The sequence below is a fragment of the Lissotriton vulgaris genome, chromosome 10 (genome assembly GCF_964263255.1).
Source record: "Lissotriton vulgaris chromosome 10, aLisVul1.2, whole genome shotgun sequence".
Taxonomy (NCBI): domain Eukaryota; kingdom Metazoa; phylum Chordata; class Amphibia; order Caudata; family Salamandridae; genus Lissotriton; species Lissotriton vulgaris.
Window position 1 is genome coordinate 57,611,893 of NC_141698.1, and position 14,603 is coordinate 57,626,495.

Below are 14,603 nucleotides of genomic sequence, written 5' to 3' on the forward strand. Positions count from 1 at the left end.
GTTAGCATGCACATACTTCTCCATAGAATTTCCTCATGAAACCAGTGGAGAAGGCAGCCAGCCTGCTTACTTTAGATATAGCAGATGTCATGTGGCTCGAATTAATCCTTCCCTTCTGCCCCTTCTCATCTGTTTATGTTGGTCAGTGCTTCAGCAGTTGCCTGTGCTGGGCGGTGGTTCATCCCAAAAAAACAGTCACCTTGACTCGTCTAAACTTATCTGACCTATGATTGCTTGCCCCAGATCCCTGGGACACCTGGGCATAAATAAATGATGCAGGTCTCCAGGGCTGTAGAAGTGTTTGAAGTTTTGAAAAATGCAGTTGAATGGTTGACTTAGGCTTTCTTCCTTGACTGTTAAGTTACGATGACCTCTGGGGACTTAAGTTAGTGTGTTTTAAAGATTTCGACTTTGTCAAAGATTTGAAGCTTAAAGTAGAGCTGGGGTGTTCCTGCTAGAATGAAGGCCTCTCTTTTCCCACAAAAACCTAGGGGTGGGAAAACCCAATAAACCCTTGTGGGCTTGGGCAATATCAATAACGGTAAACAGTCATAATATCGATTCCAAAATATAGAATGGACATAATATCGAAGTAAAAATATAGAATGGACAAAATATCGAATGGACACAATATAGTGGTTAAAAATATCGAATTTAAGGTAAGTAATATCGATTTTCTAAATATAGAAGTCAAAATATCGAAGTATACAATATAGGCATTAAATATATCGATTTTTTAATAATATCAATTTTTTTAAAGTGATTTGTATGTTAGTATATGTGTGAAAAGTGTATATTAATTTTTGTAATGTATGTTTAATGTATTTTAAGTAATTAATTTTATGTTATTTAATTTTTGCGTAATTTAATTCTGTAGCGGGTTGTGGGTTTATAGGGGAATAGGGTGGGAAGTAATTTAATTATATTAAATTAAATATTATTTTTTAGCAATTATTATTCAATTTTAATTACATTTTGCTTTTTAGTTCTGTAGCGGGTTGTGGGTTTATAGGGGAATAGGGTGGGAAGTAATTTAATTGTAATTAATTAAATATTTATATTTATTTATTGGCATTCATTTTGAATTTATTGTTGTTTTTTAATTGGTAATTAATTTGTATTAGTTGCCAATTAATTTGTATTAATTGATTAATTGTTAATTATGTTAATTTTCTAAATTTATTTTCTGTAGCGGGTTGTGGGTTTATAGGGGAATAGGGTGGGAAGTAATTTAATTGTAATGAAGTAAATAATTTTTTTCATTCATTGGTATTGATTTTAAATTTATTGTTAAATAATTTTTAATTGGTAATTAATTTCTATTGGCAATTAATTTTTATTAATTGGTAATTATTTTGTATTGAATAAATATTTGATAATTATGATAATTGTATTAATGTATTTTCTGTAGTGAGATGTGGGTTTATAGGGGAATAGGGTGGGAAGTAATGTAATTGTAATTAATTACATGTTAAAAATACTTTTTGTGTATTGATAATTAATTTACTGTTAATTTTTAATTGGTATTTTGTATTATTAATTAGTTTTTGTTATTGAAAATTAATTAGTTGTTAAATAATTATGAATAGGTTATTAACTTTTAATAACTAATATGTAGTTGTCTTTCGAATTAATTATTACATAATATTAAATTGGTTAATAATTTCAATTAATGTTTTATTGGGATTGATATTTAATTTATTTTTAATAATATATTAAATCATTACTTTCCCTACTGTTAAACTCACTGGAGTGGGAATAGTAATTTTCACCCTCCGGCTATCCAACGCTTTCCCTACTGTTGCACTCTCTGGAGTGGGAATAGTATTTTTTACCCCTACGCTATCCAACGCTTTCCCTACTGTTGCACGCTCTGGAGTTGGAATAGTAATTTTTACCCTCCTGCTATCCAACGCTTTCCCTACTGTTGCACTCTCTGGAGTGGGAATAGTAATTTTTACTCTTGTGCTATTCAACGCTTTCCCTACTGTTGCACTCACTGGAGTGGGAATAGTATTTTTTACCCCAACGCTATCCAACGCCTTCCCTACTGTTGCACTCTCTGGAGTGGGAATATTAATTTTTACCCCTACGCTATCCAACGCATTCCCTACTGTTGGACTTTCTGGAGTGGGAATAGTATTATTTACCCCTACGCTATCCAACGCTTTCCCTATGTTGCACTCTCTTGAGTGGGAATAGTATTTTTTACCCCTACGCTATCCAATGCTTTCCCTACTGTTGCACTCACTGGAGTGGGAATAGTATTTTTTACCCCTACGCTATCCAACGCTTTCCTTACTGTTGCACTCACTGGAGTGGTAATATTAAATGTTACCTTCCTGCTATCCTACGGTAAAATATTGTAAATTTTTTATTAATAACTTAAATTAATTATATCAATTTTAAAGTTATTTGAGTATTTTTAAGTATGTTTTAGTTAATTATACTTATTATTTCATTAATTTTAAATTACTTTTAAGACATTTAAAAAAATTCGATATTTTGACTGACTATATTTTTTACAGACTATATTTTGGATTCAATATTTTTGTACTTACCTGTTTGTAGATAGGAATTCGATATTTTGGCATTCTATATTTTGGTGACTATATTTCGGTAAGTCTATATTTTGTCATTCTATATTATGTCAGTGATCCATCAGCAATATTAAGTATAGGGTGCCTGCAAAGGATTTTGTTCAGGTGAATTCTTTTCAGTTTCAAAATTGAATTTCAATTCCTACAAACTTTGAATCAATCCAATTTCATTCCACTTTAAATTTGATCAAATTATTATGTTCTAATAATCAATACTAACAACAGCTATTCAAGAGATATAATCAAAATAAAGATATGTCAACACTTGATAATCTTGTGAGAAAATATTTTTCTTATTTATATTTTTCATAAGTTCATGGGGTACATTTTAACAGCTCAAGTTGATTTCAATGCTTACAAATGAACAAGGAGTTTGAAAATTCTTCATATAATGCATCTGCAAAAAAGTCCAATCCAAATAAAAACAGAAAGGGACCTATATCTTTCTTAAATAAAACAGTCACTTAAAGTACATTAACATATGAAGATATGGACCATGTAGTCAACTTTTCGGTCTTCTATTGTTTTAATCCTTCAGACCATCTTCAGGACAACAAAGTGTGCATATGACAGTGACCCCTAAAACAACATAATGCAGTATATTACACTTATGTCAGTTTATATCTAAATATTTACAAAGTTATAGATCACCTGTGTGACAAAGAACAACCTTCTTGATCAAAGGTACCTTATTATCCCATTGGCTCTTTAAAGCTTAAACTAACCTAAAAGGCCTATTTTGCTGTATATACAAAGAAAGAATATATATACACTTGTAATTAATTTTAATATACATGATTCAATTGGTTTCCTAGAGCTTACTTTTTTGTAAGCTCTAGGACGGTCCAATTACTTTTTGTTGGTGGTCCTGGTCTTTATCTAGAACCAAGGTTAGGCACATCAGTTCACCATATTCGATTATTACATTCATAGTGAATTTATTCAGACTTATATTTGATGGAAAGTTTTTACCTGGTATTTTTTTTGTCCCCAGAGTTAATTAAACATTTGTTCATTCGTGTACCAGTCGTCTTCCTTTCTCTTTTGTTAGCAGTTAATGCTTCAAATCTGAGGAAATAACCGTATGCATTCTCAATAATCTGACAATGTCGTATGGCATTTCAATCATATCATAAACCTCTTTAGTGCTTGGAACCATCAAAAATAAGTCTGAATAAATTCACCATGAATGTAATAATCGAATATGGTGAACTGATGTGCCTTTAGCTTGAATCCATAGCACAACATGGAATCCCTTTTGAGTTTAAGTTTTTCTACTGGGATGACATCAATCAACATCTGAAGATCCCCAGGGTGCAATGAGTCCAGACTCATAAGGTCATACTGGTTATAGGGTCCAATTTCTACAAAATGTAACATTACAGAGCGGGAAAAAAATATGGGGCTTTCTTCCGTCCCTAGACAATGATGGATTTTTTGTTTTCTTGAAGGTGTTGTTTACTTTTGTTTGACTGAATAAGATAATTTCTTCTGTGAAGGTATTACGCCATCTGAGTATTGATGTCATTAAGTGCTATTTACTTTGTTTTGTTCCATGTGAGTTTCTAACTCCCGCCTCCCCTTCATTATTAAACCTGGACTTTTTCCCCACAATACTGAGATTAAAGTGCATAAAGGGAGTAAGTGACCTAGCTATCCAATCTGAGTAGAGTTGTTCTATTGATCTAGGGCATAGTTGACTAATGACAGTCCTTACACTAGATACTGCCCAGTAACTACTGAGTCTATGAATTAACCTCTGATCTGGATTTTCTGTATGCTCCCAGTGCCAACGCTGTTTTGTCTTCTTTAGGTCTTCCGCCTGCCATGCAGAAAGTTATGTTTAAGGGGCTAGTTTCAGAAGAAAAAACTCTAAGAGAGCTCAAAGTGACCAATGGAGCAAAGGTGATGGTCGTGGGTTCCACCATAAACGACGTTCTAGCTGTAAACACGCCCAAAGAGACCATTCAAGAGGAGGTGAAGGCCGAAGAGAGCAAGAAGGAGCCCATCTGTAGACAGAAGGTGAGCTTTCCTTGCTGATTGCTCCACTTCCTCTAGCGTCTCAGACAATATCTGAAGGTCTGATGGTCTTGAGATGAGCAGTGGCTTCAAACTCTGATGCAGTCCCATGATCTTTTCGCATTTTAAGCATCTGGAGTGTAGAACACAATGCTCTGCTTCTGTTGTGTCAATAGATGATCATAAGAGTTATTGGGGTAACACATAAACATTGATGACCACTTTGTTGTAATATATGGGGGCCTTTCTGTTCCCAGTTTTATGCTTCTGTTTTTCAGGTGATTTCTGAGAGTAGCAATATAGGCTGATAAAAATTATAACATGGAATAATTCTGAGTCACTACTTTGTATATTTCCACGTGAATCGGAAACCCAGCCCCAACTATCACCGCTGATGTTTATCATCATTTCTTTTAAACCACCATTAGTGTAGATACTAGTTGCCTGTTCAAATCCTGAAAATCCCTTTCACTTCACCCATGTGTTTAATAGAGACCTTTGTGCCTTTTCTTCCAAGATTTTTCTTTCATAGACTTAAATTGGATTCTTCTTTCTTTCACCACTCTCTAGTTCCTCACTATTCTTTCCCTCTTGGCTCTTTATGCATGTTTGTCTTGTGGTATTACATTTTGCTGGGTATGAGAGGTACAGAGGCAGCTGTTAATCATAAGCTCTTTCTGGCTTTTCCATACTAAAATGGTATGAAGCAGCATGGGTTGATCACAGCCAGTGTAGGGAAGTAGGATCTGCTTTTATGGGTACCCCCACTTTCTGCCTGGTGTTATGCTGTTTCTGATTTGTCTGACTGGAATCCTGTTAATTAGGACCCCTGTCTCTGTGCTTTTTCCCCTAAATTGGTTTGGTAAGTATTGAGGTATGTCCCAGGTTGGACACTTGTGCACCCTTATCAGTCCCTAGTATATGGTACCGAGGTACACAAGGCATAGGTACACCATGGGCTGAAGCATGTATTATGCCACCCATGAGGGACCACTCAAACTGTAACTACTGGCCTACCATTGCAGCCTGTGTAAGCTGATGCTAGAGCCACTTAAGAAAGATATAGGTTTCCCTCTATCTAAGGTCACTGCACTTAAAACCTATAAGTCACCCCTAAATCAGACCTTTCAATCCTGAAGGGAGGGTGCTCAGTTCTAAGTGTGAGGGTGCCCCTGAATGAGCAGGTCACCCCTACAACCTCCGGAGTCCATTCTCCTGTTTTGTATGTGCATTAGCCATTAGAATACATAGAGTGACCATGCGTCATTATGCGATGACCATTTCTAAACTGTCTGGAACGGACCCTATCATGTTTGGTATCAAACATGTTGGAATCATACCCCCACACCGGAGGTATGATTCCATGCCCTGTAAAGCTCCTCCGGGAGGCCCTCCGTGCTCCTGATACCAGTCTTCTAGACCCAGACAACACAGCATGGCTGCTGCTGACCAGAGACACGATTCTGCCCTCCTGCTGCTGAGCCAAGCTCGAGCAGGGGAAGGCCGAACAATAGCTATACTTTCACAGGGAGCTGTGACCATCTCCCAGACAGGGTTTAGTGTATTGGGGTCGGTAGGGGTGCTTGCCAGCGTCGCTCAGCCTGCTTGAAGGGCACATTTGGTGCCCCCCTTGCATAGTCCAGTTCAAACCAGCTCAGGGAGCCGTTGGCTCCCGCTCTGGCGTGAGACTGGACAAAGGACATTGGGGTATCCTCCCACTGTCCGACCCCTCCCCTGGGAGGGAACCCTGAATTGTCCCAACCCTTTCCTTAGCGTACTTAAGGGCTTATCTGTAGGTGGATCCCTAGATTAGTCGTGAGACCAGATTCATTTCAAGACACCACTTCTTCGACCGTCTGGGTACTCCGGACTTCGCTCTGGGCCTCAGGACTGCAACTAGGAAGACTCCTGCTGCGCCTGGTCTCGTCGCCCTGCTCGTCTGCTGCAAAGTCTGTGCCTGTGATCCATACAGGAACCTTCCCAGGCCTGTGGACATCCAAGACACCTGAAGGAATCTCACTTGAAGTGAAGGAGTCCCTTCCCTGCTTCTGCAGGCACTGCAACTAAGCTGACCGGTCTGCTGATCCTGGGTTCCCACGCACTCCGAAAGGCTCAACAACACAGGTGGTGGTTCTTCACATCCCTCAAGGCCTGCCCTGTCCTCTCTCACCAAATTTGAGGCCAGTATCCCTTGTCGGAGCCGCAGGAACCGAACCCCTGTGCACCGCATCAACTTGCTGTTGCAAAGGCTTGTTGGCTTCCTTCCTCCAAGATCTTCGGGGTCCAAGTAGCCCCCACCTCCAGCATCTCCTGCGACCAAGATCTTCATCCTCACCACATCACTTGCTCCGTGGGCCTACATCTTTGGTCCTCTTGCGACTCCAGTGCCTCCAGCCTGTGGGTCCTGTTGAGGCTCTTCTTTGATTTCTGTGGGCTCCCCTGATTGCTCAGGCTGTGCCCTGAATCCCCTGCTTGTGGTGAGTCACCTGGACCTTGCTGGTCCCGACACTGCACCACCTTCGCTTGCCACGCTGTTTGTAGTTGCCAAGGCTTGTTGATGCTCCCGACTGACAACGACCCCTCAACTCTCGACATTCGACGTGGGACAGCTGGTGAGCGTCTCTTGGTCTTCCACAGCATCGCCTGGTCCTCACAGCTGCAGCTCCAAGGTCGCCGCCATCTCCCTTGCAACACCCAACTTCGGTGGGCATTCGTCTTCCGTGCCTCCTGGTCACTCCTAAGTGGCATAGACTCTATCCCCTCAGCTTGCAGGTACTTCTCACCTTGAATCCACCTTTGGATTCCACTTGACACTTTCACCTTCCCCAGCAGTGGCATCTCCCTGAAGTCTTCCATTTGAGTTTGACTGTGGTTTCCGATGCCACTTCACACCTATGCAGATGGCTTCCCTGGTGTAGGTATCCTGATTCCTAGGGTATCCACTAGTGGGGTGCCTCTTCAACCTTCTGTCTTCCACTGGGTTTCTTCAGGGTCCACTGCGAAGTGTCCTCCTCCTTTAAAATTGCTACCGCAACTTACCCGTTGACTTGTATTAAGAACACAGTCGTGTTCCCCCACTGCACACAACCTCTGTGGGGTTCCTAGATACTCACCTTGGGTCCCGGCACTTATACGTCTTCTGGGTGCAGTCAACTATTTTAGTATATGGTTTGGTCTCCCCCTGGCGACCCCTGTGCATTCGTGCTACTTACCTGTTTTATTGCAAAGTATTGTGTGCATTGTGTATATCTCCGGCTAGGAGATATCTGTATATGTTAGTGAGTGTCTTATAATAAATACCTATTTTTATAAATACACTGTGTGGTTCTTTTTCACTTAATCTATACCTATAAGATTATGTTCTGGAAAAATAAGCTGCTTTACACTCCATATGGACTAAGCCTGAAGGATGCTCTCCACAGCTACCACTTAGAGAGCTCTATAAGGTTTTCTAAGACCACTAAAATCACCATAAAGGTAGTCTGGATTGGTGCAGGGTGCCCACTTAAATAAGTGTGCATCATATACCAAGCCAGCTTCTCACAGCCAGGAAATAGAATACCAATCAATGGTACCCTCCTTTAAGGTTGACCTCAACCAAATCTTAACAGATATATAACCCCTGTACTCAAAGTTAACAGGTGTGTCTAACCCGTACTTACGTTTTCAGGGGCTCTGGAGTTTGCTGTGGGCTGGGCGAGGGGCTCCCGCGATCGCGGGCGCCATCTTGGCTTGGGTTGAAAGCCGAGTTGACTTGGTAGCCACTCCCCCCACGCTGCTCCCTACTTAGCTGCAGTTCCGGCCCCCGGCAAGGTGATAGCAATTGACCCAGTGGCAGAGGGTCTTACCTGGCACTGCCGAGGAGCTGTGGACACAGTTTCCGCTTTTTAACTTCATGCGCTGCTGACTACGAGTTGCTGCATTGTTTTTTAACTGTTACCTGTACATTTATTGTCTAGCCCCTGTACTCAAAGTTAACAGGTGTGTCTAACCCGTACTTACGTTTTCAGGGGCTCTGGAGTTTGCTGTGGGCTGGGCGAGGGGCTCCCGCGATCGCGGGCGCCATCTTGGCTTGGGTTGAAAGCCGAGTTGACTTGGTAGCCACTCCCCCCACGCTGCTCCCTACTTATACGGGCAGCATGTGTCAGCGCAGCGGACGAGCGCAGCGGGAGCGACGAAGGCGCGCCGGAGTTGCGCCTGAGTTAAGCCCGTCTGCGCCCGTCCGCGGCTGGCCGGGGCTAGGGGCCCGCCACTCTGCCCCACCACTCATCAGATACCCCCCGGCGGCCATGCTCTCCCTCTGGCACTTGTGTCCTCCACCCTCTCTAGTGCTAGAGCGCATCGCCTCTCTCGGGCTATGCAGCTTTCCCTCTGCATATTCACGTCCTGATTTGTTAATACACCAGCGGCCTCATGCCCCACCACCCCTTGCTCATCCAGCACCTACTCTCGATTACACCCCTCCGTGCACCCCCTGTAGCCCCCAGCATACCACCACCGCGATCCTCCTCAACACCAGGTCAGCGGTCGGGCATCAGCTTGAGCTATTCCACCTACTCGACTCTCGTCATCCTGACCTATTGTTTCTCACGGAAACTTGGTTCAGGGATGATTCCCTTCCGAGCCTTCTAGCCATGCTGCCCCCGACCTACTCGGCCATTAGAATGGATCGCTCTGGGGGAAAGACAGGAGGAGGTGTCGCCCTGATAACCCGCACTGATTTTCACTTCCAGACACTACCTTCCTCCCCTATTCCCGCTGTAGACTGTCTAGTAGTCCGTTCCACCTCATTTGGGATTCCCCTGACCTGTGTACTCATTTATCGTCCCCCCTCAGTCCACTCCCCAATTTCTCACTTCCATTGAGGACCTTTTGGCCACTTTAGTAGTGAACAATTCAGCAGTCCTGGTTCTCGGAGATCTAAACTATTGGCCTAATGACCCGGCGGAGGACGCCAGATCTAAGGAGTTCACAGCCCTGCTTGTTAGCCTCAACTTCCTTCCCCAGCTTGCTACACCAACTCACATCCAAGGTCATCAGCTTGACCAAATATGGACCCTCAATATCCCAACCAACTCTCCTATCATCTCGCCCTGTCCCTGGTCAGACCACTCCCTTATCTCCTTTGCACTAAACCTCGGACAGTCGCCTAAACCTCCTTTGCCCAAAAACATCTGGGTTAGAAAGTGGGACAAGGCTGCTCTTCCCTTGCGGCATCCAGCCCTGAGCTTAATGATCTATCTCTCCCCACTCAGCTCACAGCCATCAACAACTGGCTGTTAAAGGCATGCAACAGCGTTGTTCCCCTTAAGAGAGTGGCTATTAAACGCGCCCACGCTGCCAACAGGTGGTTCACTCCTCTCCTCAGGGACAAGAAGTTGGCGGCACGCAGAGCAGAACGAGCATGGCGACGCACCTACTGCCCCCTTCTTAGAGCAAAGTACTGCCTGGTACTCAATGAATATAAAAGGGACATACTAAAAGCTAAAACTGAGTACTTTTCTGGTAGAATTCTGGCAGCGGAAAATCAATCTAAGGAAATATTCGCCACGGTACACGAGCTCGCTGCCTCCGACAGGGTGATTTCTAAAATTCCTCCGTCTCAATCACTCTGCAATTCCCTCAACTCCTTCTTTATCGCGAAGGTAGCTCTCATTAAAGCCAACATCCCTCCCTCACTCCCGACACCGTCCACCGCTTCCCCGCCTCCCGCTGCTCCACTCCTCACTCAGCTTCCCCTTTTGACACGAGAAACCCTTCTCCCCTTACTGGCTCGGGTAAAATCGGGCTCTCCCCAGGACATCGGCCCGGCTTTTGCCCTGAAAGAGATCTTCTCCAGCTGTTATTCCCCTCCACTCACATTAATTAATCACTCCCTTAAAACTGGCATCGTCCCAAACGCCCATAAATCAGCAGTTATCATTCCGATTCTGAAAAAGGCAGGTGCCGATCCATCTCTGCCCGCTAACTATCGTCCCATTTCCCTTCTCCCTTACTTAGCAAAGGTCTCAGAGGCTCATGTTACCGGGACCCTGAGCTCCTTTGTGGAGTCCACTGGCCGCCTCTCCTCCTGTCAGGCAGGTTTTCGCCCGCTGCACTCAACCGAGAAGGTGGTAGTTTCGGTGATGGACAAACTGAGGGAGGGCATTGACATCTGCCTCCCTCAGGCCCTGGTCCTCTTAGATCTGTCCGCCGCGTTCGACACGGTGGACCATGACATCCTGCTGACCCGTGTCGAGGCGGCGGGCATTGGGGGCACGGCTCACGCCTGGCTCCGGTCCTTCCTAACGGACCGGGAGCAGGCTGTCCATCTGGCCGACTTCGCTGCCCCTCCTCGTAGAGTGACATGCGGCGTTCCCCAGGGCTCCTCTTTGTCCCCCCTGCTATTTAATTTATACATCTCACCCCTTATTTTTTCTTTACAGCAGATGGAGGTCTCGGTGTTCAATTACGCCGACGACCTCCAACTTATTTTTAACCTGTCCCATTCTTCCTCCTCTGCCCAGAATTTCCAGAGGGTGATGCTCTTCATCCAAGATTGGATGAACTGCAACCACCTCAAACTAAATCCCGACAAAACTGAACTGGTTTTGACCGGGAGTGGTTGCAGTCTCTGGTCCCCGTCTTTTTGGCCCGACTCACTTGGTTCCCCTCCCCTTCCGGTTCCAAAGGTCAAAACCCTGGGCATCTTTATCAATTCCCAGCTCTCCCTTCACACGCAGGTTCACTCAGTGGTGTCCTCTTGTTTCTTTTCACTTCGCACTATTCGCAAGGTGTCCCGTTTTTTTTCTGTTCCCGCCCTTAAGCTTATCCTCATGGCCATGGTGCTATCGCGCCTTGACTATGGGAATGTGGTCTACAATGGCGCCCCAGACTACCTGATCCGTCGCCTTCAACAGATTCAAAATCAGGCTGCCCGCCTGATCTACGGACTCCCTAAATTTCACCATGCTACCCCGCTGCTGCAATCTTTGCATTGGTTACCGGTGAAGGAGCGGGCTCTCTTCAAGTTGGGCTGCATGACTTATCAGGCTAGGTCAGGGACTGCCCCTGCCTTCCTCTGTGATGTCATATCACCCTACCTTCCGGCCAGAGAGCTCCGCTCATCTCACCAGGCCCTCCTGACAATTCCCCGCTTCAGGAAGAAGAGGTCCGGGGGGACAAGATTTGCGGTCCTAGCTCCATCCTTTTGGAACTCTCTCCCTTCTGCCCTCAGAGCCTCTACCTCCTATGCGGAATTCCGCAAACATCTCAAGACCTTTTTGTTCTCCAGATCCCTAGCAGTCTAGTCTCTGTCCCTATGTCCACTGGTTCACCGCTACCTAGCGCCATGAAACCGTCCCGGTATAAGCGCGCTCTACAAATATGTTAAAATTCAAATTCAATTCAAATTCAGATATTTGAAGTCTAGCCAGGTTATTTAATAAAATGAGGTGAAGACCAATACATTTTGAAAGAGTTGTGTCCTCTATGGGAAGAACCTCGGGCTAAAGAGGTATTTCTTGCAGTCCAATTGTATATAAAGTCAATGTTTCAACCCCCAAAAAAATGATGACTGGAACAAAGTCTTCATCGGGACAAGAAAATTAACAGAAATCAAAGGGTGGCATCCTGAAAAGAGTAAAAAGATTTTTTTTTAAAGTGTCACCTTTTGATTGCCATTAACTTTCCTGACCGGATGAAGACTCTTACTGTCCTCATGTTATAAATTAACAGTTAAGCTATTAGGTATTGTGCTTTATTGTTATTTCTACACTTAAACATCTGCAATGCACTAAACAACATACTGTCACTCAACTCTTTTTGTGGCATATTACTCATATGTGTAGCGTGAATAAAACAAAAAATATTTCGGCCTTATTATTCATGCCATTTCATCCATGCTCTATAATTGTAATTTGTTAATGTTATCTGAGGTGAGTGTCTGAAAAGTTTCTGTACTCCAACCATCATCTCCTTGTGTTTGCTTTGATCGCTGGCAGGGTATGCCCAGACGTGGGTCCCTTGCTCACTTTGCCACTGGATTCAAGCTAGCCTGGCTGATGAGGGGTGTTACCCTGAAACCGGTCCCAGGATGCTAGTTTCCAGTCCAGGGAAGACATGGCTTGGCAGTTCGGGCCGGACTGTTCCCATGAGCCACAGGGTCAAGACTGATTTGCATATGGCTGGATCAGAACTGGGGTGGCCGAGTGAGCCAAAGAATGATGATGGATTGAACCCAGATCTGTGAGTGGGGGTGAGTGTCTGAAAAGTTTCAGCTCTCCGTCCATCATCTCCTTGTTTTTGCTTTGGAGTATTTTATATTGTGCATAAACATTTAATATAAACGCGTGTAAAATTACTGCTGTGAAGAAATGTAGCTCCTAGTTAGTGGGCCCAGACGTTCAATTATTGAATTAGTTCCCCTTAAGAACTGCCTCTAAAAGCTATGTTTCTCAGCCAGAATATTTAGAACTATTTAAGACTCCCACATCATCTTAGTGTGGGTCCGGTTGCGAATGGCTCTGTGAACATGGAGCTGAAATGAACACAATACCAGGCCTGGTTATGGTATGTTATGTATGTATGCATAGCGGGCGACTCACCCGGGACGGTATCCTGGGTATTTTGATGAACCATCCAGAGCTAGTTTTAAGTAACTGGGCAGAATTACAAAAAGAATGTAAAATAAACTGAAGCGGGCATCATGCTGATGCAAAGCAGGGAAAGGAACGCCAATGATGGCATCGTGATTACAGAAAAGTTTGGCAGAAAGCCCAGTGTTTCTTCATCAGCATATGCCCAATTTGCCCTTTAACATTCATCTTGAAATCAAATTTGCATTTTCAAACAAATAAATTAAAAAGAAACAGAAACTGCGGGTCCACTCCATAGAAAATGAAACTGACATCCTCAAAATTCTTGTAATAAATTACATTACACAGGCAGTGTTACTTGGCCATAGCTACTGTATGTATAAGACATACATAACTATTGTTTTTTAAACCAAAGCGATTTCCGGCATGTATTTCATGGCATTACATCATTAAGAAATATATGGAAGCAGTACCTAGCAAGGATTCCGTGACCCTGTTCAAGCAAGGAAAAAGGATCCTTAGACAGTTGTTGAGGGTGGTATAAAACCCAGCATTGTCATGGTTGAATGGGCCCCTCAAGGTTCCGGGTCCCCACCTGCTGCTCCAATAGTAGCTATGCCCCACTGCAAACAAATTGTGTGTGCACAGCCGTGAAAATGCCCATGACACGCCCACGGAGATTCACTTAAGTAAAAAGAGGCGACACTGAAAACTGTCTCTTGCAAGTTAGTAGGTAAAATATATACCATGCTCATCGGCAGTCCTGTCCACTTGCCTCTTCAGACCCTCTCTCTCTGGCAGTACGACCCCACCCCCACCCCCACCGGCAGTCAAGGTACACTGTGAGAAGTTGGCCTGATATATGATGTTTCCAATTCTGGAACCACCTTGTATCAGTCCAAACAATCCCTTATGGTGTCTGGTTGTAAGTCAACCTTATAGACAAGCTATCCTAGTGGTAGCATGGACTAAGCAGCCTTAAAGGCTAAACTCAAGAGGTTGTGTTAAGCGAGCTGTTTTACCAATCACAATCCTGTAATATCAAATGAAAGGACACCACACAAGTATATATTATAAAAATATATGTGTTTATTTCTAAAATAATCCCCAGTACTCTTTATGAGCAAAGGGGCTCAAGCGTTAAATCAAAAGCACAGTATAACATATGAAAGTTGCACAATTATGGATGAGGGCGGGTGGCCACTCAAACCATATATTAAGAAAGTGGTATAAGAGATACCAATCGAACAGTGGTTAGGCCCAGGGTCTAGGGAATCGCTGGGAGCAGTCAGGACAAGCAATGCTGAAGTCGGGAAAAGCCCGCGGGATTCGGGTGCAGTGCTGAAAGTACACGCACGCACCAATGCAAAGTCAATGGTGCGTAAAAGTTACACAAATAGAGTTTAAG

General features: G+C 43.8%; 1 protein-coding gene across 2 annotated transcripts in view; it reads left to right on the top strand.

The window, feature by feature from the left end:
* The window catches only part of UBFD1 (ubiquitin family domain containing 1), a 62,724-nt gene that overhangs the window by 8,770 nt on the left and 39,351 nt on the right, over positions 1-14,603 (top strand). For both annotated transcript variants that reach the window (XM_086940448.1, XM_086940447.1), the window contains exon 3: positions 4,414-4,622. In XM_086940448.1, coding sequence (XP_086796574.1) covers positions 4,414-4,622 — 209 coding nt within the window. The remainder of the gene's footprint in view (positions 1-4,413; positions 4,623-14,603) is intronic.